This window comes from Fusarium pseudograminearum, chromosome 2 (assembly GCF_000303195.2).
Source record: "Fusarium pseudograminearum CS3096 chromosome 2, whole genome shotgun sequence".
Classification (NCBI taxonomy): Eukaryota; Fungi; Ascomycota; class Sordariomycetes; order Hypocreales; family Nectriaceae; genus Fusarium; species Fusarium pseudograminearum.
In genome coordinates this window covers 6,267,093-6,293,730 of record NC_031952.1, presented here as the reverse complement: position 1 = coordinate 6,293,730, position 26,638 = coordinate 6,267,093, and the positions used below count along the sequence as shown (strand labels likewise).

At 47.7% G+C, this 26,638-nt stretch overlaps 10 protein-coding genes across 10 annotated transcripts, besides 1 other annotated feature; 5 read left to right on the top strand and 5 right to left on the bottom strand.

Annotated features, from left to right (window-relative positions):
- Positions 1 to 119: 119 nt before the first annotated feature.
- FPSE_06609 (uncharacterized protein) lies at positions 120 to 1,493 on the bottom strand (the record flags this gene model as incomplete). The annotated part of the gene is made up of 1 exon (XM_009259727.1): positions 120 to 1,493. The coding sequence occupies one exon, from the start codon at positions 1,491 to 1,493 to the stop codon at positions 120 to 122; it is 1,374 nt and encodes a 457-aa protein (XP_009258002.1).
- Positions 1,494 to 5,663: 4,170 nt separating this feature from the next.
- FPSE_06610 (uncharacterized protein) lies at positions 5,664 to 5,801 on the bottom strand (the record flags this gene model as incomplete). Its single annotated transcript, XM_009259728.1, has 1 exon — positions 5,664 to 5,801. One exon carries the CDS (start codon positions 5,799 to 5,801, stop codon positions 5,664 to 5,666), a length of 138 nt encoding a protein of 45 aa, XP_009258003.1.
- A 163-nt stretch (positions 5,802 to 5,964) lies between these two features.
- FPSE_06611 (uncharacterized protein) lies at positions 5,965 to 6,909 on the bottom strand (the record flags this gene model as incomplete). The annotated part of the gene is made up of 2 exons (XM_009259729.1): positions 5,965 to 6,620; positions 6,753 to 6,909. 2 exons carry the CDS (start codon positions 6,907 to 6,909, stop codon positions 5,965 to 5,967), a joined length of 813 nt encoding a protein of 270 aa, XP_009258004.1.
- Positions 6,910 to 7,966: 1,057 nt separating this feature from the next.
- On the top strand, positions 7,967 to 8,184 carry FPSE_06612 (uncharacterized protein; the record flags this gene model as incomplete). Its single annotated transcript, XM_009259730.1, has 2 exons — positions 7,967 to 8,093; positions 8,129 to 8,184. The coding sequence occupies 2 exons, from the start codon at positions 7,967 to 7,969 to the stop codon at positions 8,182 to 8,184; spliced, it is 183 nt and encodes a 60-aa protein (XP_009258005.1).
- A 125-nt stretch (positions 8,185 to 8,309) lies between these two features.
- FPSE_06613 (uncharacterized protein) lies at positions 8,310 to 9,294 on the bottom strand (the record flags this gene model as incomplete). The annotated part of the gene is made up of 2 exons (XM_009259731.1): positions 8,310 to 9,023; positions 9,085 to 9,294. The coding sequence occupies 2 exons, from the start codon at positions 9,292 to 9,294 to the stop codon at positions 8,310 to 8,312; spliced, it is 924 nt and encodes a 307-aa protein (XP_009258006.1).
- A 2,992-nt stretch (positions 9,295 to 12,286) lies between these two features.
- On the top strand, positions 12,287 to 13,760 carry FPSE_06614 (uncharacterized protein; the record flags this gene model as incomplete). The annotated part of the gene is made up of 4 exons (XM_009259732.1): positions 12,287 to 12,574; positions 12,645 to 13,040; positions 13,097 to 13,464; positions 13,529 to 13,760. 4 exons carry the CDS (start codon positions 12,287 to 12,289, stop codon positions 13,758 to 13,760), a joined length of 1,284 nt encoding a protein of 427 aa, XP_009258007.1.
- A 353-nt stretch (positions 13,761 to 14,113) lies between these two features.
- Positions 14,114 to 14,197: a repeat region.
- Positions 14,198 to 14,667: 470 nt separating this feature from the next.
- FPSE_06615 (uncharacterized protein) lies at positions 14,668 to 16,295 on the top strand (the record flags this gene model as incomplete). Its single annotated transcript, XM_009259733.1, has 3 exons — positions 14,668 to 14,938; positions 14,987 to 15,436; positions 15,496 to 16,295. 3 exons carry the CDS (start codon positions 14,668 to 14,670, stop codon positions 16,293 to 16,295), a joined length of 1,521 nt encoding a protein of 506 aa, XP_009258008.1.
- A 336-nt stretch (positions 16,296 to 16,631) lies between these two features.
- Positions 16,632 to 17,873, top strand: FPSE_06616 (uncharacterized protein; the record flags this gene model as incomplete). Its single annotated transcript, XM_009259734.1, has 1 exon — positions 16,632 to 17,873. One exon carries the CDS (start codon positions 16,632 to 16,634, stop codon positions 17,871 to 17,873), a length of 1,242 nt encoding a protein of 413 aa, XP_009258009.1.
- Positions 17,874 to 19,714: 1,841 nt separating this feature from the next.
- On the top strand, positions 19,715 to 21,559 carry FPSE_06617 (uncharacterized protein; the record flags this gene model as incomplete). The annotated part of the gene is made up of 5 exons (XM_009259735.1): positions 19,715 to 19,918; positions 19,970 to 20,055; positions 20,104 to 20,133; positions 20,179 to 21,014; positions 21,063 to 21,559. The coding sequence occupies 5 exons, from the start codon at positions 19,715 to 19,717 to the stop codon at positions 21,557 to 21,559; spliced, it is 1,653 nt and encodes a 550-aa protein (XP_009258010.1).
- A 2,732-nt stretch (positions 21,560 to 24,291) lies between these two features.
- On the bottom strand, positions 24,292 to 26,079 carry FPSE_06618 (uncharacterized protein; the record flags this gene model as incomplete). Its single annotated transcript, XM_009259736.1, has 2 exons — positions 24,292 to 25,011; positions 25,057 to 26,079. The coding sequence occupies 2 exons, from the start codon at positions 26,077 to 26,079 to the stop codon at positions 24,292 to 24,294; spliced, it is 1,743 nt and encodes a 580-aa protein (XP_009258011.1).
- Positions 26,080 to 26,638: the final 559 nt, after the last annotated feature.

The window sequence follows — 26,638 nt, the reverse complement described above, 5'->3', positions numbered from 1 at the left end:
AAATCATAAACATTATATTCTGTATCTCGTAGTGCTCTTTTCGCACTATCTATCATAAAAGGCCAAAGCTCTAAAATGCTTCTCTAATTAAACCTGTAGTCTTGTTCCATATCAATCATCTAAGCCATGTCGCTAGCCTTCTTCTCGTGCTGCTCGATAATGACATCGTTCTTCTCGTCACCAGTGATCTCATCGACCTGAGACTCAGGGGTCTTCTCGACGAGGATCTTCATTCCACCGCGAACCCAGCAGACAGTGACGTAGGCGAGAACGTAGACGAAGCCGACAGTAGGGACAACGTAGCTGATACGAGTGCTCGCGGCATCAGCAATGGCGCCCTGGATAGGAGGGAAGACAGCTCCTCCAGAGACACCCATGACAAGGATACCAGCAGCGCGGCGAGTGTGTCGGCCAAGGTTGGCAGTACCGAGGGCGAAGATGGTGGGGTACATGGGAGCCTCGAAGAAGAAGATGGCAATCAGAACACCGATGGAAGCGGCACCGGAACCAGCACTGCAGTAGGCAGTAAGGGCGATGGCGCAGCAAGAGTAGACGACCATGATGAACTCGGCGCGGAGGAAGACAGCCAGGCCGGTAGCGACGAATCGACCGACTGTGAAGGTGATGAGAGCGTAGCTGAGCATGTTGCTGGCAGAGGCAGTAGAGACACCGCCGTTCTCGTGAGCGTAGTTGATGAAGAAGGTTGCGACGGTAACCTGGGCACCGACGTAGCAGAACTGAGCAACAAAGGCGAACCACATGTTGTACTGCTTCCAGATGGAGCCCTCGTTGCTGTGTCCAGCCTCATCCTCGATGACAGCCTCGGAGATCTCGGGGAGCTTGGCGAAGAAGAAGAGAACAGCAACAGCGGCACCAGCGCAGGAGACAGCGAGGTAGACAAACTGGACGTTGGTAAGGCTGTTCTGGTTCGCACCAGAGAAGAAGAACTTGGAGGCGATCAAGGGGCCGATGAACGAGGCAACGCCGTTCCAAGACTGGCAGAACTGGAGACGAGCGTTGGCGGTGGCAGGGTTACCAATAACGACTGCGTAAGAGTTGGCAGCGGTCTCTAGAGTTGCAAGGCCGCAGGCAATCACTAGGGTGGTACAGCAGAAGCCGCCGAAGACCGCACGACTGTTGGTGCTGGTTTCAGCCGACTTGGCAACGGGCCAGAACAGGATGGCGCCAAGGGAGTAGAGAGAGAGACCCATCAGGATGGTCTGCTTGTAGCCTCGTCGCTTAAGAACCTCGGCGGCAATGGGAGAGAAGAGAAGATAACCACCTCCAAAGTACATGACCTGGAGACCAGTTGACTCGAGACGGCTGATGCCGAGAACGGTTTGGAAATGCTTGTTGAGGACATCGAGAAGACCGTAGGAGAAGCCCCACAGGAAGAAAAGAGAGATGACGAGGGAGAGAGGAAAGATGAGAGCGCGACCACTCAAGTAGCCGCCAGCCAAAGCCGGAGCTGCAACGGGAATACCTCCAGCCATTGTGATGTAAGAAGTAAAAAGACAAAGAAGTCTAATTGATCTATCAGATTGAAGCTGATGAGATTGAATTGATTGATGAGGAGATGAGTGCTGATGAGAAAGAATTGTTTGGAGGTGATGCTCGTGCTTCTTTATACAAATCTCTCCCCCCCAGACTTGAGGGAAAGACCAGCCCAGATTTTATCGCCCCGACACTAAAAGCCAAGAGTCGAATCCACTTTCCCCAACACTCCTCATTCTAAAAATCCCCAGACTCCAGACTTGGGGTTGGAGTCGGGTCAGTGTGGAGGATTCGCAGCTACTCCAGCGGAGTAAACAAGCTTCTCCATGGCTAGCTCCATGACCCCAACCCAAGCTTGCGAAAAAAAATCTTGTTGGCCAACAGTCCAGTGACACTGGCGGCGTCGCCTAACCCGGGTCCATGAATCGAGACCAGTCTGGGGAAGAACCATAAAACAAGCTACGAGTGGGGGAGGAACAAGGTCAACCAGTCGCCATCTTGGAGTCAGGCGCCAAGAGGGCCATGTCTCCAACTTAGACTACATCAGGCAAGGCCGTTGTGGAGAGCTGCTTTAGGTCGGACCGACAATACGGCCGTTGATGGCTTCACTAAATAAGCTTAGCAGACCCAAGACACTGCTCTGTAGATCTTGCGGGGACACTTTCGATTCGCTGGTGAGCGGTAAAACGGGTTCTCAAGGCTTTGAACTATTCGGGCCTTTACACACGGTCCAAGACACGCTATCGACCGGCATCGGCAGTATCTCCCTAGTTTGGGTTGACAGTGAGGTGCAAGGCTGGATGAGCAAGCTGTTGGCTCGACGCGCTACCTCTTGATTTGTGCTTCCATCGTACTATTGGCTCATCAGGCTCCAGAGTTGCACGCCAGATGGAGGCAATTAATGAGATGGTTGCACGGTTGATAGTCCCAACTGATAAATCAAGCTCTCACTAAAACAAGTCTATTGTTGAGCTTCTAGTGGGTAGCAGAAATAATAGCCTTCAAGACTTGGTGTACAAAAATAATCGACCTAAGACTATGGTCTAAATAGCATAAACTGACTCGCTAATTTCGTCTCTTATGGTTCCAGCAGTAAGCTTTTCTGGTACCCTGAGGAGCTTGTGAGAGGTTTTTCGTTCCTTGGATGCATGCCATGTGTTGCACACGAGCCAGGATAGCTCCCTGTCTTGTTTGTTTGGGGTACATCTTGGCGCTCATCATATCCTTGAGAGTTGGTATCCCTAGACTGGTTGGAAAGCCACAGATCTGTTGCATCCGGCCCGTATATGATGCCACTGACTCTGCAATTGGGAGTCAATCTTTACCCAAAACACGCCGCCATTCAAAACGCGTTAATTAATATCGCGCAATTGCCAACATAAAGGGGTCGATGATCCAATCCCACGTCCCATGGACGAAGGGAAGTAATCCATCTTTGGTCCTGGCGCACTCTCACCCTGGCCTGAGCTTTGTCGCAGCGAGAGTGATTCGCACCCTGGCTCACCGAGACTGAGGGGAACGCAGGTCTGGGCTTGGCAAACTGAATCAAGAGAATTGGGGAAATTCCTCCGGAATGCGTCTGCACGAAATCCCATTCTCGTCAAGTTACCCGTAGTCGTGGACGTAATCTCTCAAATCTGGGTCTAACCCCTTTGTAGCCTGGTTCATCAAAATGCTTCCAGGGATATTCGATTCCTTCTAGCGTCCACGTGAGGTCCGAAAATTAAACTCTTTAACGTTAGTGCAGGCAAAGAGTGCAGCAATAGCTTGAGCAGCCGGGCTTAACCGACTCGCGAGGGTTGCGAAAATATTAGTGACCATGCCGTTTTAATTATCGTTGGCGGACGGTTTGACCCGACAAGCCACTTGAGATCGCCTCCAAAGTTTTGCACACAGATCGAATTTTACAAGCTTTTCTTTTGACATCGGGCGGTCCTAGTCCCAGTCTTTTACACATGCGGTTACTGTGGGCGCTTTTGTCTAGATCAAGCTTTTCATATTTCGCCACTGTCAATGCAGATGTCTCTGAATCGTAGACGAGACTGAAGACATGGTGGATCGATTCTGGAGTGAAAGAGGGAAAAAATAAACAAGGAAAAAACCACTTTGAGCTCCTGTGAAATCAACATGGTGCCTTGCTTTTTGCCGCTTTCCCTGGCGAGTTATTCCCACTGCTCTGGAATGAATTCGCTAGTCTGAGCTTGAAACTAATGCAATCACTTTGGCTCGATATTGCCGCCACGAACCGAGCTTGTAGTGGGGAGCCATGGATTGTTGGCCTGTTGACCAGGTTGTAAAAAGTTTCACAAACATGCTTATTACCTATTGTTTTGAGTTTTGATGTACGCAAGGTTTCTACAGTTTAACTCAGTGGAAGATATATATAAAGGTCGACCTATAGAACAGTCTATAGTATATGGGGAGCAATAAAAACGGGTTCACCCTTTATGATCGTGAGTATATATATGCTGAGCTCAATAAATATTATGTCTAGGGTAGTTTCACTGGAGAAAAGACAGAGCGCAGGCAATAACGCGACTAGATTAGATCTGTTCTGACTCGTGTTTGGATCTAACGGATAGACTCAGCCACAATGGTTGACCGTTTTGTTAGACCGTTTTACCAGACCGTTTTGTTGGAACGTCTTTCCAAACCATTCTCTGAACGGTGAGACCAACGGGGTAACCAGTGCTAATTGAGAGATAATGCACCACAATGTAGGTATCAACTTCACCCGCCAGGATAAAAGCTCATTCAGTTTCTCTTAGTCAAATATCAACCTTGGCGCATTTGGAGCGCAAATCCTAAGTCGCGAAGACTCAGCAAAAGAGCCATTGCTAATTGAAAGACAAGGCACCATGAACCAATATACACCGTCCAACTGCAACTTCGAAGCCAGCTGCCTCTAGGGAGCGAACTGATGCATATTTCAAAATTGTGAAGGCCACACATTAAGATCCTGTAATTATTTCTTGCACCATCGTGCAGCACTTGCAGAGCGACGTGGTTTCCGGTGCCAATTAGCAAGGTCGCGAAACACATAGAGATCATGCAAACCTTGCCTAGGTGTGGTGAGCATTCCTATCAAGTCTATACCCCATGTCGCACTGTCTTCAAATTGAATCTTATTTTACGTTGTTTCAATTGGCTGTGTCTCTTCCCAAGAGCTTGTAAACTGTCGTTGTCTAATCTCTCAATCTCGCGACATATTCACGTCTCTGTATCTTAGTGCTGGCATTACACTTTTCGCAAAAACCATGCTAATCTGTCGTCTTCAGAGCGTGGCTGCCGCGAGTCGAGCCATGTGTATTGGTCTGCATTTCGCATAGATATGTTAGCAAGTAATCTTTAATAACAATCTTACCGATTTCTGTATCTAGGCGGTAAGGATGAGCAAGTGGTAGAGGAGAGAGAGAGGAGAGTGACAGATGAGAGCGACGGAAGAGAGCGATGGAGGAGGAGTAATAAGTGTGATTAATTGAATGTAAAGAAACCACTCTTGTCGAACTTTAGCTTCTTCTGAGCTAAGACTATTCACAGCAGGAGAAGATATCGTAGACGTTTGGTAAGTGAAGGAATCTCTACATCTTGACAGCACAATCTTCCAAAGCCGCCTTTGCAACTTACCTTTCTACCATTAAGCCTTACTACCTGTAGAGCATATTACCAGTAACCGCTTTTCGCAATTACATCTTATTATTCATCCCTATTACTCCCTTCTACCTAGGAATTACAGAACCAACCTATACTGGTAAATATCTTTCGCAATTACATTATTTTCCCAATCCCCCTCATTCCTATTTATCCATTTATCATAGAGACAACCCATATACGCAAATGTCTTTCGCAATTATAACCTTTTCCCCATATCCCTCACACCTTTTACCCAAGAATCATAGAACCAACCCAGACTGGCAAATACCTTTCGCAATTCCATTATTTCTTTCATCTCCCTTACTCCCCTTTACCCATTGATCACAAGGCCAACCCATGCAAGCAAATGTCTTCCGCAATTGTATCTTATTATTCATCTCCCTTGCTCCTGTTTACCCAGCAATCATAAAGCTCACCCAGACTAGCAAATGTCTTTAGCAACCATATCCCATCTTTCATCTTCTCTTCCCAGCCCAACGCAACCCCTTTGTGAACGGTAGTGATCGTCTTCCTAATCACTCCTCTTCATCATCTTCATCTTCATGATCAGCTTCCAAGACATTGTCTTCTTCCTCCAAATCCAGGACCTCGAGTGGCTGCATGACGAATGGCGCTGAAATGCGAACTGGTGTGCTGATATGTTCAAGGGACATTGTGTTGTGAAAGGCGAGCTTGCGGTGCAGCTCAGTCGGATACAGCGAAAGCCTTAGTGTATCAGAAAAATTGGCCGCTGAGAACATAAGAGACGAAATTAGTAGGTCATTTTATGCTGCTAAAACTATAGCCTTTAGGCTATTTATTTTTGTAACCTAAGACTTAGGAGGTCAACTTGTCTGCTACCCAGTGGAGAAGTCCGCTGGATGACCTTCCCAGATACGGTGGATCATCTCCCCAGAGTTCCAGTGACACGCTTCTTGGAGTATATGTGCAGGGGCGATTCATCTTTGAACAGCGAGTGCATACCCAGGTATCAGTTCGGTTTGGATATCTCGCGCAGTGTATCTTCCTAGAAGACTCGGAGTACTTGCAAAAATCGCACCCGAAAACCCCGTCCAAGGTTTGCCATGCAAGATCTACTCCTAAAGCAGACCAGAATTTGTCCTTGATGTCAGGTGGATCGCATCCAACGATTGTGAAACCGTTTCCAAATTGCTCCACCATCAACTTGAAGTTCTCATCCCAAGAGGCAAGTGCTGGGGCGGGCTGAAGGCCTTTCGCTTTCCTGGGGACCCAACGACACGTTTGTTGTGAGTGGTCAATCTTGAGCTCCCTCACTTCCCTTGCGCCAAGCGATAGCGTCTCCAATCCGTTGCGAGGTTCTGTCCACGTTATCCCTTCAAGAAGCTGAACAATTGAGACAGCTTTCCTCCAGCCGTCGAGAAGACCTTTGACCGATTTCACTTTATGTTTGAAAGGTGTCAGTGGGAGGCTTCGCCATTCCGCTGAAGGCTCATCAAGCCACTCTACGGGAGCTGCGAAGCAAGAAGCGAGCTCAAAATTCTGAAAAGGCCCGACAGCTGGAACTCCGAATCAAGCGTTCTCATGGGCACGATGGTCGTCCATGATCTCAAATACGAGATATCCTCGCCTTGGAACGAAGGTACCAAATGCAGTCTTGGGAATTGTAAAGACAACCACAAATCTTTGGCCCTTTGTTCTGTCTGCCATAAACCAGATCTGTAGTGTTTCTTTGATCGTGTAGAAAGTGGAAGGCTTTACGTAGGTTGTGAATATGCGAACTGAAGGATTTAGAATAGGCATTGTGATGCAGTCGATGACGACGAACTTCTTGTACGGTGTATGAATAGGTTCAGCTGGGATAGAATCTCGTTCCTTATCGTCAAGAAAGCGGAATTCCTTTCCCTCAGGTTATCAGAAAAATTAACCGCTAGGAGCATAAGAGACAAAATTATTAGGGTAGCTTATGGCGCTTAGACTAAGCTTCTTAGACCACTTATTTTTATACCCTAAGACTTAGGAGGCCAACTTTTCTGCTACCCACTAGCTTTCCAACGACCAGGTAGCTAAATGGTACGACAACTAGTAGAGAGTCAGTGAGGACAGTACGTAAACCGTAATAATCAGGGCCAAGTTATACCATGCAAGTGGATGCGGTTGCGAATAACCAAGGCAACGCCCCATTGTCCTGTCGGATCTCTGCTGTAGAGGAAACCGTCTTCGTTCTTGTAAAACTGCAGCTTCCCATCTTTCTTCATGTGATTGGGGATACGATTGCGAAGATACTGAGGGAGGAACGAAGTGGTATCATCGTATGCATAGTTGCGTCACAATGTAATAGCTTTTGGTGTCTCGGAGCCTTTAGGGAGCGGAGGGAACGTCGGTAGGTGGAGATGCGACATCTTGACACACGAAAAGAGTAGCAAGATTAAACCTTCGAGGTGTTGAAGGTAGAAGTCGAGGTGTATGAAGGAATGAGAGACGTGTATGAATTAATGAGAGAAGTGTATAAATTAATGAGACGAGGAGAGTGATATATTATATACAGTGAATCACAGACAACTATAGACGATGACACCATACCACACCACAATAATATTCTTTTCTTACAACTGCAACTTCTTATCTCAATGTAGCCAGCAATAATTATGGTAAAGATTCACTTTGAAGCTTTATTGATTGCGTTTCTACATCTGCATTGTCGTGGTCGCTCGCAGTGTCGTGGTCGCTCGTTCCCAAACTTGTCCGCCAACCGCCATGTCTGCCTCACAGGCCTCACAGGCCACACAGGCCACCAAAACCACCCCGTCTTGTACCTCAGTATCCCATCGCTCACCTGCCGTCCCAGAATTTCGCAACTATGGCTCAAATTCTAGAAACGTTGGCGCCAGAGGCTGAAGAGCCCCTATTCCCTATCGATGAGACTATCGAGTTGATTTGGCCCACCATGTTTAGTGGTCAGGCCATCTTATGGACCTGTCAGCTTAGTATGTAGGTAAGCATGTATTCTCACAATATCAAGTCAAGAACATCAACCACATGCTCATGTCTATAAAGCCTCCAGAACTTCCAGCTTAATTGATGCATATCTGCCATTTGACTGCCTCCGGAGAGTGATACCTCCAGTGATAGGGCAATTGATGACGTAGAGCACTGGCTCTCATATGTACAGGTCCCATATGTACTGATTGGCCAACCCCCACTTAGTTAAGACCGAACCATTGGAAGTCAAGGTCAGGATGAACAGGCACAGTATGTCCGACGCCCTCTGCAGACACTGACACAAACTTGCTTCCATCTCCAAAGGTCTCGGTGGTGTAGCCCTGGCCGTCGGTCTCCTTTCCGGTAGATTCGACGCCATGGATCGCGGACCACTCCTTGACCTGTTCGAGGAAGTTCTGGTAGAAGACAAAGTAGTCGGCAGTGCCATGGAAGGTCTTGAACTTAGGGTACGCGCCCTTGTAGCCTGGGTACATGGCACGGACCTGCGCAGCCCAGTCCTCACCGGACTTCCTGACCTTTCCATCAGAGCACTCACGACCAGAACTATTAGGGCTGGATCCAGGTGCACCAGCCATGCAGCCAGCAGCAACACCTGAGTAACAAGTAGCAGCAGTAAAACGGTCAGGATAAGTTGCAGCCATAACGTTGGTCATCATACATCCAGAGCTAGAACCGGTAACAAAGACTTTCTTAGGGTCGGCATTGAACTGTTTGATAGCCCAGTCAACCATATTGATGAGAGCCTGACTATCACCTTGGCCGTCGTGCATAAGGGTCTGTTTGCTAGCAACGTCCCAGCAGTTATCGTCCTTGGGAGAAGATGGGTACAGGACGACAACACCTTTTTGGTCGGCCATGGATTTATAATTGGTTTGCTGGAAGTACTGTTCTCCGGTTCCACCGCACATATGCAGCTAGATATACATACGGTCAACTTATGGCTTGCAGTAAGGCCGTGATTGATATGTTACTTACAGCGAGGATGATTGATGGGCTGGCAGGGAGGTTGCTAGGGATGTAAGCCTGCAACTTCAACTGGGTGTTGTAGATTTCTCCAAAGTCGGTGATTGTCTGGAGCGCAGCCTGGCCCTGAGGAGGGCCTTGAGGTGGGAACTGAGCCGCAACCAGGCCGGCGCTCAGGGCGAGTGTAGTCAGCACTTTGCGTGGTGAGAAGGAGTCGAGCATGATGGATAGCCTTGGTGTGGTAGTCTGTTGGTAGTAGTCGGTCGGTCGTCTTCTATCTCTTTCCTGCCGGGGAGGACCAGAGTCTTATACCTACTCCACGGAAGAATCAAGGTTTAAATTCCGAAACCCTATACCGCTGATCTTCATCCAGGATATCGGTTATAAATCTCTGCAATAATTGAATCCGCTACTGTGTAAATCTTCCGTGTCTCCTTTAGCGGATATACAAATAGCTAGAATATGTTGTAACCTGAAACAAACATGTTGTTTAATGCAAACATAACTTGGTATTTACCGAATTCAGCGCTGGTCAGGCAGCCTATGAAAGAACGAATAAGTAGGCGGACGGAGAACATGCTCCATAGTTAACGGAGAATACCAAAACGGCGCAAGGATGTTATGCCGAGTTCTTGACTTTGGAGCGGGAAACGGACACCATAGCGCACACCTCTGTTTTGGATTTCTTATCTTCAAGCGAGGCGGATTTAATTCAAGGATCAGAGGTCAAGGGGCAGAGCAGGGGTCTGAAAACAAAGTGTAGAACAGGCATCATAAGATAAATATTTGTTGCTCAAAAAGCAGCTACTAACAATGAAATTTCACCTCGATAACCTTTAAACGTTCGTTGGCCTGTTTAAACTCAGCCATCAACTTGGCAAAAAGTTCATTTTAAACACCTGTACCCTGCGCGGACAAGGTAAAAGTTGTTCTTCTTGATCCAGCAATTAGCAAGCAGCTCCACCACCATCGCAAGCAAGGATCATTTACGGAATGAGATCGAAGTCGCTTATATACTGCCTGTGAGAAACATGGTAGCATTAACAGGTGCTATTAATCTTCCGTGACTAGAGAGGCGTTGGTGGAAGATCGACATCGCTCGCTACAGGATGGATTACGGAAAATTAAAATAGCGACTGGTGGGGAAACAAGAGCCTACACACTGAACGTGTTTCATGAAAAACGGTAGACAGGCCCCTGGCGCGGATGCTAATGGTCGAAAGGTCGGCTGGGGACAATACTGGTCTGAAGAAAGGAAGATGGATCCACATGACGAAAGTGGCCTATATCCCTTAGATTTTCTGATCACTAGCATAGGTTTTAGAGAGTATAGCTCTATTTGCAAACAGATGATCAAGCTGCTCTTTAAACACAGTGCAGACCCTAATGGTCGTTATCCAGAAACGACAATGGCGCATCAAGTCTTGGAACCAACATGCCAAAGAGTCGACGACTTTACTTGGCACACAGACGACTGGAGTTGCGGTCTCTACGGAGCAGCCGACGGTGATATTTATACTGTACCTGCAGATACACCTGCAGATACTCTTTGTTATAACAACATCAACGAGTGCGGTGCGGTTTGCAAAACTCTGCCTGGCTATAAGTCAGCTGGCTACCAGCCTGCCTCCAAGTAGTGTTTCTACTCCAACTCTATGGTGACCGAGGTGTTTCAAGCCAGTAATAGTCAGTCTGCTGATTAGAACAGCTTGAAGTGCTTTAGATGCACTGGCTATATTCGACGATCCAGATCCATATGAGACTACTACAACTAGGGCATCTACATCTAAGATTCCTTCCACCACTAGAGGACCATCCAGCTTTATAACTACCACTAGAGCTTCTTAACCTATAGATATTTGCTATAATAACTGTAGCTAGTAATGTGAAATTAGTTACTCCTAGCGATTCCTGCATATGCACGAACGGCGGAAACGCTATATACAATTTCTCAGGGGTGTTGAATGACAACTTCTATCAGTATGGCTCGTCTTTGTATCCCGGAGTTGATCAGGATATAGCCGCCAAATGTGCTGCTATTTGCCGGACCAGGAAGGATTGTATGGGATCTGCTTCTATCGGTGGTTCTTGTTACTTCACCGATCAAACTATGACTCCTGGCTCTTTTAGGCAGATGCAAGGAATCAGTCATCTGTGGGATGATCCATCTTGTTGGGATTGTCCTGGCTGTCATACATAGGTGGGGGTGATACTCTTGTACAGACTAGTTTTAGGTTTTTTACCCTTCATCTACCAACATCTGTCCAAATGGCCGCCTCGTCTGTCGGGAAATCAGCTTTTTTCGGGAGAGTAAATTTAGATGTATTAGGTCCAGTGTAGATTTATAATCAAGCATGTTGAGATATACATGTGTTGAAGCTGTTATTATAATATTGATATTGAACAAAACACAAGAGAGCGCTTCAGACCAGGACCCAAATCCGTCGCAGAGTAGCAAGCAATAGTCAAGGGAATCAGCTGTACTCTACAGAAGTGAGAGTCTTAATAATATTTGTATCAATATGAGGCTTTTAATCTGAACAAAGATAAGAGCATTAGCCGTGTAGGGCCCATAGTTTCCGTACGTTAACGCATAAGAGACCCTTACATTAGAGCCTTGCATCAAACAATGTACCTGAGAGCAAGGAAATAGCCACCATCTCGGAATTGACTGAGGAAGTGGTATAGCGATGAATACGATCACCGGGGTTATTGTCAGCACCTGCCCGATTGAGCCATCGGAGCAATAACCGATTCTTCCTTATCGGGCAAGTGGCCGACTAAGCGTGTTTAGAAACCATTTAGTCATGGCAGGAAATGGGGGAATTTCAGGGCATTAGATTGTATGTCTCAGTGGACCTAGGCAGTAACGACAGATGTCCTGGATTGCCACTGAGGCAGTGCGAGGCTGGGAAGCGTCGGTGGCCACCACCTGAGTAGCATCAGCATTTAAGCTTATGCTGTATATGTTTTGCAACTAACCTTTGTGGGGAATGTGATCTTGTTTTCTCTGTCTTATGATATCATTTATCAATCAAAAGCCCTTGTGCAAATGGATGCAGCAGGCATGTGGTCGGGGGCTAAAGGACACCAATCGTTACTGATGAGGCATTGATCAAGTCTTTCATAATACATATTTCCTCGCGACTCGCCCTCCTTGAGCATTCCGCTACACCTTGTTTCCAACAGCAAGCATCCGTTTAGACGACTGACAATGCCACGTCTAGCACAAGTCCTCCTCGCGGCCGGGGTAACTCTCCTTGGCCTCACTTCTGCACAATGCAACCTGACATCAAAAGCCAGTATCGCCACTGCTGATGGCGTGGAGCAGAAGCTCCTCCGCACCGGTTTGCAGCGGCCCCGACACCTTGTTGTCGACACCGAGGGCAATCTTCTAATCGCTGAGTCTGGTAACAAGGGTGTCAGGAGGGTTGTTCTTGATGGCGGTAAAGACCTAGACGTTTGCATCGACTCTGATAAGGCCTTGATTTCTGATGCAAATGTACGTTTCAATTTGATCTCGAGTCCTATGTATCGTGTGGGAAGTAACTAATACGTTTAAATGAACATAGCTTAACCACGGTATTGCTCTCACGGCCGATGGCAAGACCATCCTAGTTTCTAGCCCCAGCGAGGTCTACGCCTACGACTATGATGCCTCCAAAGGCAGCGTGGGCTCCCGGCGGACCGTCATTACTGGTATGGATGGATCTGCGACACACTCTACTCGCACATTGACCATCCCTCTTGCCGGCAATCCCAATCTGCTCCTCGTCGCTGGCGGATCCGATGGCAACTTGGACACGGCAACTGTGGACAAAAATGTTGTTCGAAGTCAGGTGAGAGTGTTCAAGATTGATGAGTTGTTGTCGGCGGAAGCACCCTTGGAATATAGCAAAGCGTCTTTATTCGGCTGGGGACTTCGTAACAGTGTTGGCTGGGCAGAGGACCCTTCCACGGGAAATATTGTAAGTGTAATCTCTCCAACTCAATCGCAGAATCCTGGAACTGATACAGTCAAAAGTGGTCCGTTGAGAACTCAGTCGACAATCTTTACCGTGGAGACGTCGATATACATGACAGCAATCCTGGTGAAGAATTCAATTTTCACGGCCTTCCCAATGATACCTCGAGCGCCCAGTACGGTGCCAACTACGGATATCCAGGATGCTTTGCCATCTACGATACCTCAAACGTCAAGGAGTACCCAGGTGGAGCAGAGGTTGGCAAGCAAATGGCTGCTACACCCCAGGGAGAGAAAGATCTGGGATTCACAGACGAGGAGTGCCAGGAGAAGCAAGCACCGAGGATCACGTTCGGTTCTCACCTTGCTCCATTGGACGTCAAGTTTCGCGATGGCAGTGCGGCATACATCTCATTTCATGGAAGCTGGTAAGTGGGCGATATGGTTGTGTTCGCCCCTACAGCGCAAGCACTGACTAATATATAACTACAGGAACCGCAACCCTGGCGATGGGTACCGTGTTAGTAAGGTGGACTTTGCCAACGGCAAACCAGTGTCTTCCTCTAAGGATCCTAAAGCAGAAGTGCCGCTCATGTGGAACACGGACAACACCAAGTGCCCTTCAGGCTGTTTCAGGCCCGCGGGACTGGCATTTGACAAGGCTGGAAGGCTGTTCATGACTAGTGATTCGACAGGCGAGCTTTATGTTCTCACGGGTGTCTAGGGGCTTGGAAGGCTCTTCTACGAGCACTGAGAGTCGCAAGTGTATCTATCATGAACTAAAACGCTTTTTCCAAGCACATTTCAACTCGCTGTTCTCCTGCGAATGGTAGGAAACCCAAGGACTGGCACTGGAGAGCCAATGGGCCAGGATAGCAGCGGTAAGGAAGCAAGAAACTGTCGGAAGAAGGAAGAGTAAGGTCCAGGCCGTTTAAATGAGCCCCATGACACACAAGATGCAGGCGACGCAGAAGAGGCCTGCGAAGAGGGAGCCGAAGCAAGTGTACCATTCAGCCAAGGCATTAGCAACACCTGAGCTACTCTTTGGGGGGTTTTCATCGCCATATTTCGATAGAAATTCGGCAGGTTACTTGTTACACAGTCCTTAGTGGATTCTGACTTCTATAGCTACCGTCCTGCTGTTAAGATGTACTAACACTTGGTAGTTTATGTGCTGGCGAGTTATCCTTCTTAGTGAAAAAAAGTGATGCTCCTAACCGTAGTATAACAGAAATTCAACAGTAAAAAAACAACATGTCAGTAAGGCCACAAGGCTCATCAATCACAAAACTCTATATTAGAATAAAGATAAGGCATAAATATAACCTTACTGTTATATAATATAAAATCGATACCTCCTTAATAGTCTATATCCCCTTCTTCCTTCTTTTAATATAACTAAAGAAATAACTACTCTTAACTTAATTAATAAGTCTTAAAAAACTAACTTATTAGTTAGCTTATTAAGATTATTATTTTAATCCTTATTACTAATATCTATATTAGTTAAAATAAGATACTAAAGAGATAAGGCTGAGTCCGAGTTTATATTGCCGACATCTGGAAACATGTATAAGTTGGCAGTCGACTTTCACTCATTCTCGTTAGCATTCTTCTAAATCAACGATAAAATGAGTAGCGAAATACTTCCCCAGAATGGCACTGTAATGCAGCATGACGAAAAAGACAATGTTCTTGTTCTTAGGAACACTGACGTCCTCGTCTCAGATGGTCGCATCGCTGAGATCAGCCAGGATATCAACAAACCCGAACATGCTTCTGTCATCGACTGTAAAGGCAAGATAATCTCTCTAGGATTAATCAATACTCATCATCATAGGTCGCAAAGTCAGCTCCAGGGACTTCTTGGGGATTGTACTATGTTGGACTATATGCTTGCAGGTACGTGTATTTATAGTCAGCCAAGATAAAAGACTAACAGACTTCAAGCTAACCTCCAAAGCTTCAATTTTACTTCAAAGGACATATTCTGGGGCCAGCTAGCCGGATGCCTTGAAGCTCTCGATTCTGGAACAACTTGTGTCGTCGACAACGCCCATACGGCTTCTCAACCTGAACATGGCTCAGCAGCTCTGAGTGCTACTATCGCATCGGGTATACGATCTGTATTCTGCTATGGAGTTATGTCACTCAGTGCAAAAGTGTGGACAGAGTCTTCCTTTGAACTTGACCGTTCTCCTCAACCTGAATGGCTTCTGCCACAGATCGATACTCTTGCTGCAAAAGCACCATTCGGAGACGACCAGCGAGTACAACTGGGCTTCTTCTTTGACTCTTACTTCCTACCAGGCAATGTTATATCCGAAACTATGAATCATGTCAAGAGGGCAGGAGTGAAGTTAATTGCAAGCCACTACCGACATTGGCCGATCTCAAAAGGTATGTAAGCAACAGCTACTGGAGAATTTGAAGTGCTGAATAGTTAACCGTGCCGAAAGGTCAATCCAGGGTCCCAAAGCAACTAAGTGCTTGTGGATTACTCGGGCCTGATATCCTTCTTACACATGGTAATGGAATGACACCTGAACAAGCATCCCTTCTCACATCGTTCGGGACATACATTGTCTCTACCCCAGACGCCGAAATATTCATGGCCTCAGGCGCAGACCCTGTAGCCTTCAAAGAGGACCTTCCACTGACATGTCTTGGTGCAGACTGTCACTCCTGTGGACCTGTCAACATGATGCACCAAATGCAAATAGCTCTAGCAAGCGACCGCGCAATGCAGAACACGAAGACGTTTTCTTCAGGACATTACTCTAGAAAACCACGAGCCAGTATACAGGCAGCTTTCAATCTTGCTACGATCAAGGCAGCTCGTGCGATAAACATGGACAAAGAAATTGGGTCTATCGCCGTCGGCAAGTTGGCCGATCTGATCATCTTCGACACGTCATCTCCTTCACTTGGCTGCGCAGCTGAGAATGATCCCTTGACAGCTATTGTTCGTCAAGCTGGTGTCAGAGAAGTTGAGACAGTCATTGTCGGTGGCAAAGTGCGAAAGCGTGATGGGGTGTTACAGGATGTATACTTGGATGAGGGTTCTCGCGAAGGTGGGTTTGACTTGCAACAAGAGGCAGCAGTTGTAGGAAACGGGTATTCATGGAAACAGGTAGCCGAGGAGCTATCGTTGAGTAGAAGGGATATACAGGAGAGGATTGGAAAGACTAACAGAGACATGGCCAAGTCTAAATTGCTCGGCATGCTCGGAGGCTTGGATAATACCCTGGTGGATTGAGCAAAAGGTTACCAGCTATATAGTCCCCAGAATTTCAACTCTCTATAATTCATAATAGCATAGTTCTCTTAAAGATTCCCTGTACAGGTGACTCTGTCTATTGGCAAATCTCAGTACAGACAACCAAGGTATGGAATGGCGTCCGGGACTCGGCATAGCGTCATCTTTCAGACGTCACGAACCCACTTTGATACAAACCAGCCTTGAACCCGAGCGAGGTCGGCGCCAATTGAGTATAAGAGAAGACGACCACGTCTGTCTGACTGAGACCTGGGCTAATCAAGCATCCAGAGCATCCAGCTGCCCGATTATCATTGCGTATAGATAACCACCAAAATGACAAGTTCACTTGGGCCATATCGTATTCCCCAGCTCGAAGGCGGGCACCGTCCAGGTTCCGACGCAATCTTCAACTCGCGCAGCAAAGAAGATATCCTTACAACTCTTCAAAAGTGGAAGTCCAATCGCATTCTGCTCGTTCACAGCAAAGCTCTCGCCAACAACACTACCATCATCAACGACCTCAAGGAAGCCCTTGGCGATAGACTCATCTCCGCCAAGGAGGGTGTCGGCTCACACTCTCCATACAAAGATGTTATCGACATCGCCCACAGAATCACTGGGGAAAACATAGACTGTGTTATTTGCGTCGGTAGCGGTTCATATTCTGACGCCTGCAAAGTTGCACGACTAATGTCAGCAACCCTACCCCAGGGCTTCGAAGAGAAAGACATGGAGGCCCTTCTCGACCAAGAAAAAGGCGTCGCGCCTCAGGATAAGATGAAGAGAGCTGAAGGAGTAAAGCTTATACTGGTGCCCACGAGTTTGTCCGCCGGAGAGTGGAACCATACGGCAAGCTGCACCAACAGCGCTGGCAAGAAGCAGCATTTCACTCTCAAAGATGGCGGTGCACCGGACTTGATCTTGATGGATCCATGGATTGCGAGGACCGCACCTGAGAGACTCTGGCTGAGCTCGGGTATACGTGCAGTGGACCATTGCATCGAAACGCTTTGCAACCCAGAGTGTGCAAAGCACCCCGATGTTCAGGAGTGGTGCGAGCAAGCCCTGCGCGATTTATCGAAGGGTCTTGTTGAGTACAAGGAGGGTGTCAATCGTGGAGAAGAAGGCAAAGATGAGCTCATCCACGGCATCAGCAAATGTCAAGCAGGAAGTCGAATGGCTCTCATGGGCTTTATTGTCTACCGCGTCAACATGGGTGCCAGCCACGCCATCGGCCATCAATTGGGCAGCGTGGGAAAAGTGATGCATGGCATCACGAGCTGCATTATGCTCCCTGCTGTACTACGTTATACCAAAGACAAGAATCCAGAAGCACAGGCAAGAATCGTCAAGATATTTAATGAGACATTGGGATGGAACGAGACTGAGGCGGGAGACTGTGTTGCGCGGTTGGTCAAGATTGTTGACTTGCCGTGTACCATGAAGGAGGTTGGAGTTACACAGGACGAGCAGATTGAACAGATCATCGACAAGACCATGACAGATGTTATGTTTTCGTTTGGGAAGATCCTGTCAAGAGATGAGGTCTCGAAGATTGTGTACTCTGCTAAATAGACACACGATTGCATTTAAACACAGATCTCTAGATATGAATGCAGAGCGACAAAAGCTGCGTAGACAGTGTAAGACTACTCAGTGATATCATTCGCTCATGCATCAAACATTTAAACCCTGTGATCTGGGAGAACATCGTCATGGCGAGCCAGCCAGCCAGCGATCTTGCGCAGGGTGGAACTTGAAGGGTGAGGACGATCTGCAGCCTGGTCAAGCCTCGATCTAAGTCTTCATGTAGCCCACGGTCGCCCTGCAGTATAGTATCGAGATGTATTGTCGGTCTTAGTTGTGGGCGACGAGTCCGGCTGGTTCATTACTCGAATAGCTTCTGCATGGAGGAAGCTTTTAGCATCGTCCCTACTCTTACCTTTCGCTTACCCAGTGTATTTCGTATTTCTTGTTTAAAAGCGTCGACGAAGGATCGTGGTACGAATGGGCCAGCTCTGCCTTTCTACGGACAAGCAAGGCCATCACTAACTGCTAATTTGCAGCGGATGATGTCGAAGGAACTCGTCCAGTCGTTTAGATCGTCCCAAGTTGTTATGACTGAACGCGCTTTAGGAAATGTTATTTCGTGATCTATCGGAGAGGCTCGTCGTTCGGGGTCGCTTGCGTGTCAGTTCATCGTGGACTTGGAATGATATTCGTCGGAGACTGGCAGTCAACTCAGTGATCGAAGACGGAGGAGGCTAGGATCAGTATGTAGTAAAGGATATGAACGAGGATACAAACCTGTTGCGCAAGTCAACGAGTCGCGCGCATGATCATGTAGCATCTCGGAGCAACCGACTAGGGCCAATGAATCCTTGAGGTTCATTTCAACCTGTGCCACGACCTTGCTCTAGCGAAGTCGTGGGTTGTGTAGGCATTGTTCATTGATATAGTGTTCGTGAGCCCCATCATGGCGACCATGGCCATCAATCCTGCTCGTACATCGGGCCTTGCGACGCTGCAACGGTGAAGGTGCCGCGTCTATTCTATCAATGGCTCTGTATCTCTCGAAGAGCCATCGTATCGACGGGGTGACAATGCGTGAGCGGTCGAAGGATCGAGGGAGGTGTTGGCGCAGAGCTGTTGAAACTCAAGGGATCGCGCGACGGTAGACGCCATGTTTCGAGGACCTCGTTACCAGCCGCCGGATCCTGTTGAGGGGCAAAAGTATAGTGAATCCTTTAGTCTAGAGAGTAAACTTCCTGATCGAGCAATAATATCTCGGTCGGGGGTCATGGTGTGTCGTTGATTGCCGTTGCTGGTTGTCTTGACATGTCCATTTCTTGACATTGAAACTGAACGCGTCAGTGGTTGCGCTGTCGGGTCAGCGTATGTCCGGTCATTGCGGGGTAGTTTACTGGTTCATAGCACTGGACAATGCGCTGTCTGTGTCACTCTCTGAGTTTGTTAGATGTCGACACTAGCAGACTATGTACATTGGCAGCAATGATAATGGACGCAGAGATGTGATTGTAACTACCAGTGACCAACTCCTTCTGAGTTCAGTTTAGGCCAGTCGTTTCCAACTGGAAAGCTTGCGTTGTCTTATGCTGCCACCTCAGCAGACGCGTGCTGCCATATTGGACACACAGAGTGATGTCTTCACTAGTCCCTTTATAGTGGCAGATCCCCTAAAGATCTGAATAATTCCTTCAATTACAGCACTGGGTGCCCCTCCATCAACGCGTAATTCAACCATTTAGCCATTGAACCTGGTGTAAGCTTGATTGAAGCTGTCAGCAATGCGTTCATCCAGAGTCAGATGGAATCACGATAAATACTTGGCTCGCCCCAGAGTTGGGTTGAATCATTGGCCATGCTTGTAGTATTTTAATCTATAACACGCAGCAATGGCTTCCGAAACATTAACCCAGACGCCCATTGACACCGCGACACTGCAATCCAATGCAGACTCACCTGGTGAATCGAGACCGATCGAAGCATTGCAAATTGAAGAGACTTCTAATGAAGAAGATAATATTGTCTTTCCCACTGGCCCAAAGCTTTGGTCAACCATGGCGTCCATGTCTATCGCCTTGTTCCTCAGTGGACTTGTAAGTCACACCCTCATAACTATCACTGGCTTGACTCACCCACTGTCACAGGACATCACAATTGTTGCAGTCGCTGTACCAAGTATAACAGATGAATTCCAGACCATAGCCGACATCGGATGGTATTCCGCCGCATAGTAAGTCCCAAACACGTTGACCCTGTAATTGTGTTAACGCCCCTACAGTGGCATGTCCCTCAGCGCCTTCGTCTTCTTGTAAGCCAACAATTCCTCATTTCTTGTATCAACTAACACTCCCAGCTTTGGCCAAATCTACACTTTATTTTCCACCAAAGCCGTTTTCCTCATTGGCATCGCGACCTTTGAGATAGGCGCTTTAGTTTGTACTCTCGCGCCCTCATCGGCAGTCTTCATTCTCGGCCGTGCAATCAGCGGTCTTGGCCGAGGAGCCATCAACGGGGGCCTATTCAAGCTTCTGAAACAATGCTTTCCCCTCTCCAAACAGGCAATGGTCAATAGCTTGCTCAGCGGAGTCGGGAGTCTAGGTCTCATCACCGCGCCTACCATTGGCGGTGCTTTAGTTGATGCTTTCTCGTGGAGAGCGTGCTTTGGCGTCAATATCCCGCTTGGCGTCTTGTGCTTGATCTTGACGTGGTACGGCGTTCATGAGTCTTCTCATCATCGAGAGAACGCACCCGTGCTCACTTTGAAGGAAAAGCTGAAGAAGATAGACTTCCTTGGGACGTTGATTGCTGTTCCGGCTGTTACATGTCTTCTCATGGCCTTGCAATGGGGTGGCACAAAGTTTGGCTGGGGTAGCTGGCAGATTATCTTGCCTCTTGTTTTCTGTGCGCTTCTGTTTACTGCATTCGGGTACCTACAGTACCGCCAGGGTGACAAGGCCCTGCTGCCTCCGAGAATTCTGAAGCAGAGAAGCATCATCGCGGGTATGTGGTTTGGGGCGTGTTGCGAGGGAGTTCTTGCGGTTACAGAATATTACATGTCCATCTACTTCCAAGGAGTGCGAGGATACTCCCCTACCAAGGCTGGGTTGCTTGCTCTTCCTATGGTGGGCGGCTTGTCTGTCGCCTTTGTTATCTCTGGTCTCGGCACGACCTGGCTTGGATATTATTACCGTGAGTGCAAGCAACTGTTCAATGAACAAAAGCTAACCAGGTTGACAGCATTCATGCTGGCCACGAGTGTCTTGACCCCCATCGTGTCAGGTCTTCTCACAACTATCGACTTTGAGGAACAGGTAACCAAAGCCGTCATTCTTTTGACCTTTTTAGGTCTAGCAGTCGGCCTCGGTCTCAACAGTCCATTGATAGCACTTCAAGCTGTTCTTCCCATGGAAGACGTTTCTCTCGGTGGAGCAGTTTTAACTTTTGGTGCCGGGATGGGTTCTAGCTTGTGGATTTGCGCGTCGGCAACGTTATTTCAAGACCGTCTTGCCAATGAGATTAAACTGTCCTCGCCAGGGACGAACGTCGAGGAGCTTCAAAAGGCGGGGTTGTCCAAGATGAGAGAATCCATTGGCCCGGAGAGATTGAAGAGTGTGCTGGGTGGGTATGAGAATGCAGTTATACAGACCCTGTACATCCCATTGGCTTTGGCTGTGCTTACTATTGTTGGCTCTGTGTCTATGGAGCGCAAGTCCATCAAGAAGAAGCAATCCTAGACAGATGATGCTGTAAATAGCATATTAATTTGCCGTCGTGAGACATGCCTCTTCTCTCTTTTCGCTCAACAATCCGACACTTCCAAGTCCGCCACAATAAGCAAACAGCCACTGGCGGTCATGACGAAATTGCGGCTGATATTCTGACCAATCATGCCCCCTGCAAGACAGAAATGCTTGAGGACGTGAGGAGTAGCGCCAACATGATATCACATCATAGGTACTTGCAGAACTCTTGCTTTGAACATCTGCAACAATTTCCAGCCTGCCAAACCCTTTCATGTCATGAAATACCGATAACATTAACATTGTCGACGTAATTAGCCAAACGGCCAGCATACCGCCGATCTATGGCGGCCTCGTACAGACCAATCCGGCCCGCCCTTTCGAAGGATGGATCCTTTCAAAAGGGGTTGCAAGCTCGCGTCGGACCAAAAAGAACTGGCATGATAAAATCGGCTTGCTGGGAGTGTCGAAAACGAAAAGCCAAGGTAACAAAGACTAACTGGGAGAACGGGGTTGACTAGCTAACAGCAGCATTAGTGCAATGGACTCAAGCCAACATGTGCAAACTGTGAAAAATCCGATGCAGAGTGCATATACGACTCGGATATTCGAGATGCAAAAGTCAGAAATCTCCAGAGGGCCAACCAGACGCTCGAAGCAGAGTTGGAGGCTGCAAAGACGCTTCTAGAACAGGTAGCTTCTGGATCTGATCAAATCAGAAGCATCGTGTTGGAGCTTTTACAGAACGATAAGGAACCATTGGAGATACTAGAAATGCTTAACAACAACGGAGGCATTGATTCTACTATGGAAAACTCACAAGTTCCTGATGTGATGACCGTTCCGTATTTGCCGATAGAGGATGTTGTACCTGATGCAGATCCCTTCAGTACATCCGACTCGAAATTGGCTGAAAGTGGTTTCGGGTATTCTTTGACGGCGACTACACCACTCCATCAATCACAGCTAGATATTCCGGCAGTTCCTACAGTAAGACACTATTTCAGGAGTTACGATATGAGTTCATAAGTAGTACTAACAACGTGTTTAGACGATAGTAAAAGATGGCCCGGCAAGTCTCCAACCGCCACAAGTTCTACAGTCTCAGCCTCAGGCAATCATTACACCATCACACAATACCATAGCAGGATCCTCTGGCCCAATCCTATTGGCGAATAATCTCATAGAAATCTCACACCAGTCAGGGACACAAAGTCTATTCTTCGAACCCCTGTTCGAGCACGCCGACTTCTTACTCACAACAGCTTATGACATACCAGGACTAAGTCCCCATGGCGCTCAACACAGCACAGCACGACATATCGAATCGCAGTCTCAACTGGTCCATGAGGGGTCGACTCTTTCAGTGACAACCGCTGTATCACACGTGGACAACTATGCTTCGCCCCAGTCTGATGTTCAAGCAAATAGCGAAGAAGCGATGTCCTCATCGCTTGGTGTCCAGCCAAACTTCCGAAACCACTTTAACAACCTATCACTCTCAAGTAGTATCCGAGCGAACGGGTACCCTCAAAATATCCAAGACGCGCAGATACGCAACATCTTCGTCCCTGACTGGGCTGCCACCTCACTCAATACCATACCAGACCCGGGACATCTCGAAGATGCGTTTGCGGACATTTACAAACGAGCGACCAGCCTTCTAGAGAGTGGAGAGCCGGTGCATCGCATTGTTGGTCATCATCCCAATGTTGCAGCGCTATATGATCAACAAGAGTTTGACAGATCGTGTCTTTTGTCGCAGTGGGCGGCGAGAATGGTGCATAGTGTCAAGCGTCAAGGTACCTCGCCCATTCTGAGGATCGGGAAAGTGACTGACTAACCTTCTCAGGATACGATTTTACTTGCTTTGCATCCATGAACGTATTCTGGTATATGATGAGGTGGATGGTATACCCTTCGCCAGAGTCATACGCCGCCATGCCTGAATGGATCAGACCAATGTGAGGCATCTCCTATTGGCCTCGCTATGGAACAAAGGATGTTGATGTTTTACAGGTCAAATCAGCTTTTCACCCCTCACATCAGCATGGCTGATTTTGTGCTCTGGCCAGGATTCCGCGAGCTCGTTGTCCAACTACCGCAGCTTCAAGAGCGCATGGCATGGCTCGCAGATATGTCGTTGTTTATCAAGTGCGAATGGCCTTATCCACTCGAACAGGCGCTTTATAGGGACCCTGTCTCTGGGGATACGGATCTTGTGGATCTGGCAAAGGTGACTACAGCTATTTCTAATCGTGAACGGGTATACTAACTACCTGACAGCAGCATGTTTGGACACTAGGGTGCTGGTCCGTAGGACCTTCTTTTAGAAAGTTTGTACCAAATGCGGATTCGTATCTTTTGGTAAGGCGGGAGCAGGAAACAGAGGATGGTTGTCCGGGGGCAGTTTGAAAAGAAAAGGTAATGGGGTAGTAAGGTTGTAATTGCATGAGAAGGCCTTCCACGACTGGCTGAGATCACTAAGGTGATCAATCATAACCCTCACGCATCAGGAGGCTATCGTAGGGAGGTATGTAATAAGGTAGGCTCGTACTTTCAGGGCAGACTCTTGTATAGTTATGTAGGGACTGGACCAGGATTAGCTGTCATCGGAATTCACTACGAAAGTTATAAATACGCCAGGAACAATACAAGCAGGAATATATTCATGTTTGAATAAGCCTTTGAAGCTACCATTCTGTTGTAAATAGTTTGTAAGAGTTCTATCCACAGCATTCAACCTTTGTCAACTTGACATAAACATTCTTGGGCGCCCTCGTCAACGCAACCATCTCTTCATCCGTTGCCAGCTCAGCCTTGACTGGTTCCAACTTGAACTCCCAGAACACAAACGTAAAGAAAGCCTTGATCTCCATATATGCCAATTTCTTACCAAAGCATGCACGGGGCCCCAGACCAAACGCTTGCTGCGGACCGTTATTATGGTCAAAAACGGTCACCTCTTCTCCCTTCTCGTTAGTTTGTGTTGTGAGCCATCTTTCTGGAACGAACTGGGAGATGTTTGATTCGTCAAAGAGTTCCATCTTGTTGACATGTGCTCGAGAAGCTTCGGATCTCTTGTTCAGATCAACAGGGATACTCGGCATCATGACGCCAGGGCCGTTTCCTAGAAAGCCAATCGTCGTGCCCTTAGGAATGTGATGGCCGAGGATCTGTGTATCTTCAACGGCTTCTCTGAGAGTAATGGGAGTAACCCGCGCATGGCGGAGTATCTCCTCAATAACAGCGTCGAGGTATGGGATATGAGCTTTGAGAATCTCGTCCATGGTTGGGACGCGCTTTTGCTCGAGTGCATCAGCATACCCCGTCCGGAATGCCTCACGGAGGATTGCCTGTACACGCTGGTCTTTCGTCAGGTATTTCATGCCCCATCGCAGAACACCTGATGTTGTCTCATGGCCAGCAACAAGGTACCCAAGTAACTTCACAGGTTAGACTAGCTTCAACAACAGATAAATATGACATACCTCGCTGAGAATGGCTTGACTTCGGTAATCGGGTTTGCGGCCTTCTTTCTCGGCAATCGCGTCTTCACGAGCCATCATGCTATCCAAAGCGCAGCGTTGTGGGTGGCCCTTTTCCCTTCTTTCGATGCTCTTGGCGATCTCTCGATCTTGCAACTTGGCGCGCATTGCATTTGCCTCCCTCATCTTCGGCGACAGATTGCGATAAAGGAAGTGGCTGAAGAGAGGGTAGGGTGATCGCATCGAAACGTTGAAGCTTTCAATGAGAGTATCGAAGCAGCCAAGCTCTTCATCGTAGAATGGGACATGTTCAAACTCGAACGCGTCGTCATTTCCTCCGATTGTAGTCTTGCTTTTCAGCTCATGAAGCTCTTTTCCGATTTGTCCTTGTCCTGAATCGACACCAAATGAGGCTCCCAAGATTATGTCGAACGCTGCATTGTGAATATCGTGAGAGATGTCAAATGGTCTTCCACCGGATAGATCTCTCTTGCGATCCCAAAGGTTCATCAGAGTCGAGAACTTGTGGTAAATTTGAGGAGCTGTGGCCTGTTGGAGAAAACTACTTGACATCAGATCCCGAACTAGCTCTCTATTCTTCTTGAACTGCGGATCTGATGTTTTGAGCGTGATTTGGTGAAGGGGTGTCAGCCCGCTAAACTGCTGTCTTGTGATGTCGGCTCTGTCAAAATCTTTGAGTCGTCGCATGCAAATATCCGATGCTTCAAAATGATCCGCTACAAAAACCCAAGGAAGCCCAAATGGTTTCATAAACACTTGAACCAATGGAGATTGGTGCTTTACAGCTTGTAGCGCCCACCATTCGCGACGGTTCTTGGCTGCCCTAAATTCGGCCATGTCGCCCATGATGGAATTGGTTGCATTTTTGTTATATGGGATGCCTGGGATCGGCTTGGGCAGGAGGGCACGTCGTATGAGATAGAGAGTGCTGGCGATGGAGAGGAATAGCGTCAAGATAAAGCTCTTGGGCGCTTGTTCGTACAACTCGACAAAGTGGGACGACATGGTTGTCGATGGATGTTGAAGGAGTAAGCTTGAGAATTGACGCGGCGGTCGTTCTTTATAAGCCACATACTACAGAAGCTGATGGTAATTGCCGAGTACTTGCTATAAACTCTTACTACTGCAATCGCAATGACACCTAACATGGACTAACTGCAAGCTGAAGCTTTCCACTGGCTGTGCTGTACTGAAACATCAAACCCCTTCTGTGTTAGTGGGGTTGTCAGCGGGGATATGTTGCACCGTAGGGCTCTGAACGGTGTGGTATGTGAGATGAGACTCGTTCGGATGGCCATGTCTTTTCACAAGACTGGAATGTAGGTTGAAGTTAAAACTGAATGGCAATTAATATTTTTTTGGCTCTCATACTGCCAGTAAAGATTACGCCTCATCCTATTTTCGTATTCTCTTGCAGACATTGAGATGATGCAACCAGCTGGAATGATCCATGGTTTGTCCCGTCTGAGGTAAGCTGACTCACATTCGGACATCCCAGGTTAGCCGTTTAACAGCACAGACAACATAAGCCTGTATTTAAATGTTGTTGTTTTCACATGCTTCG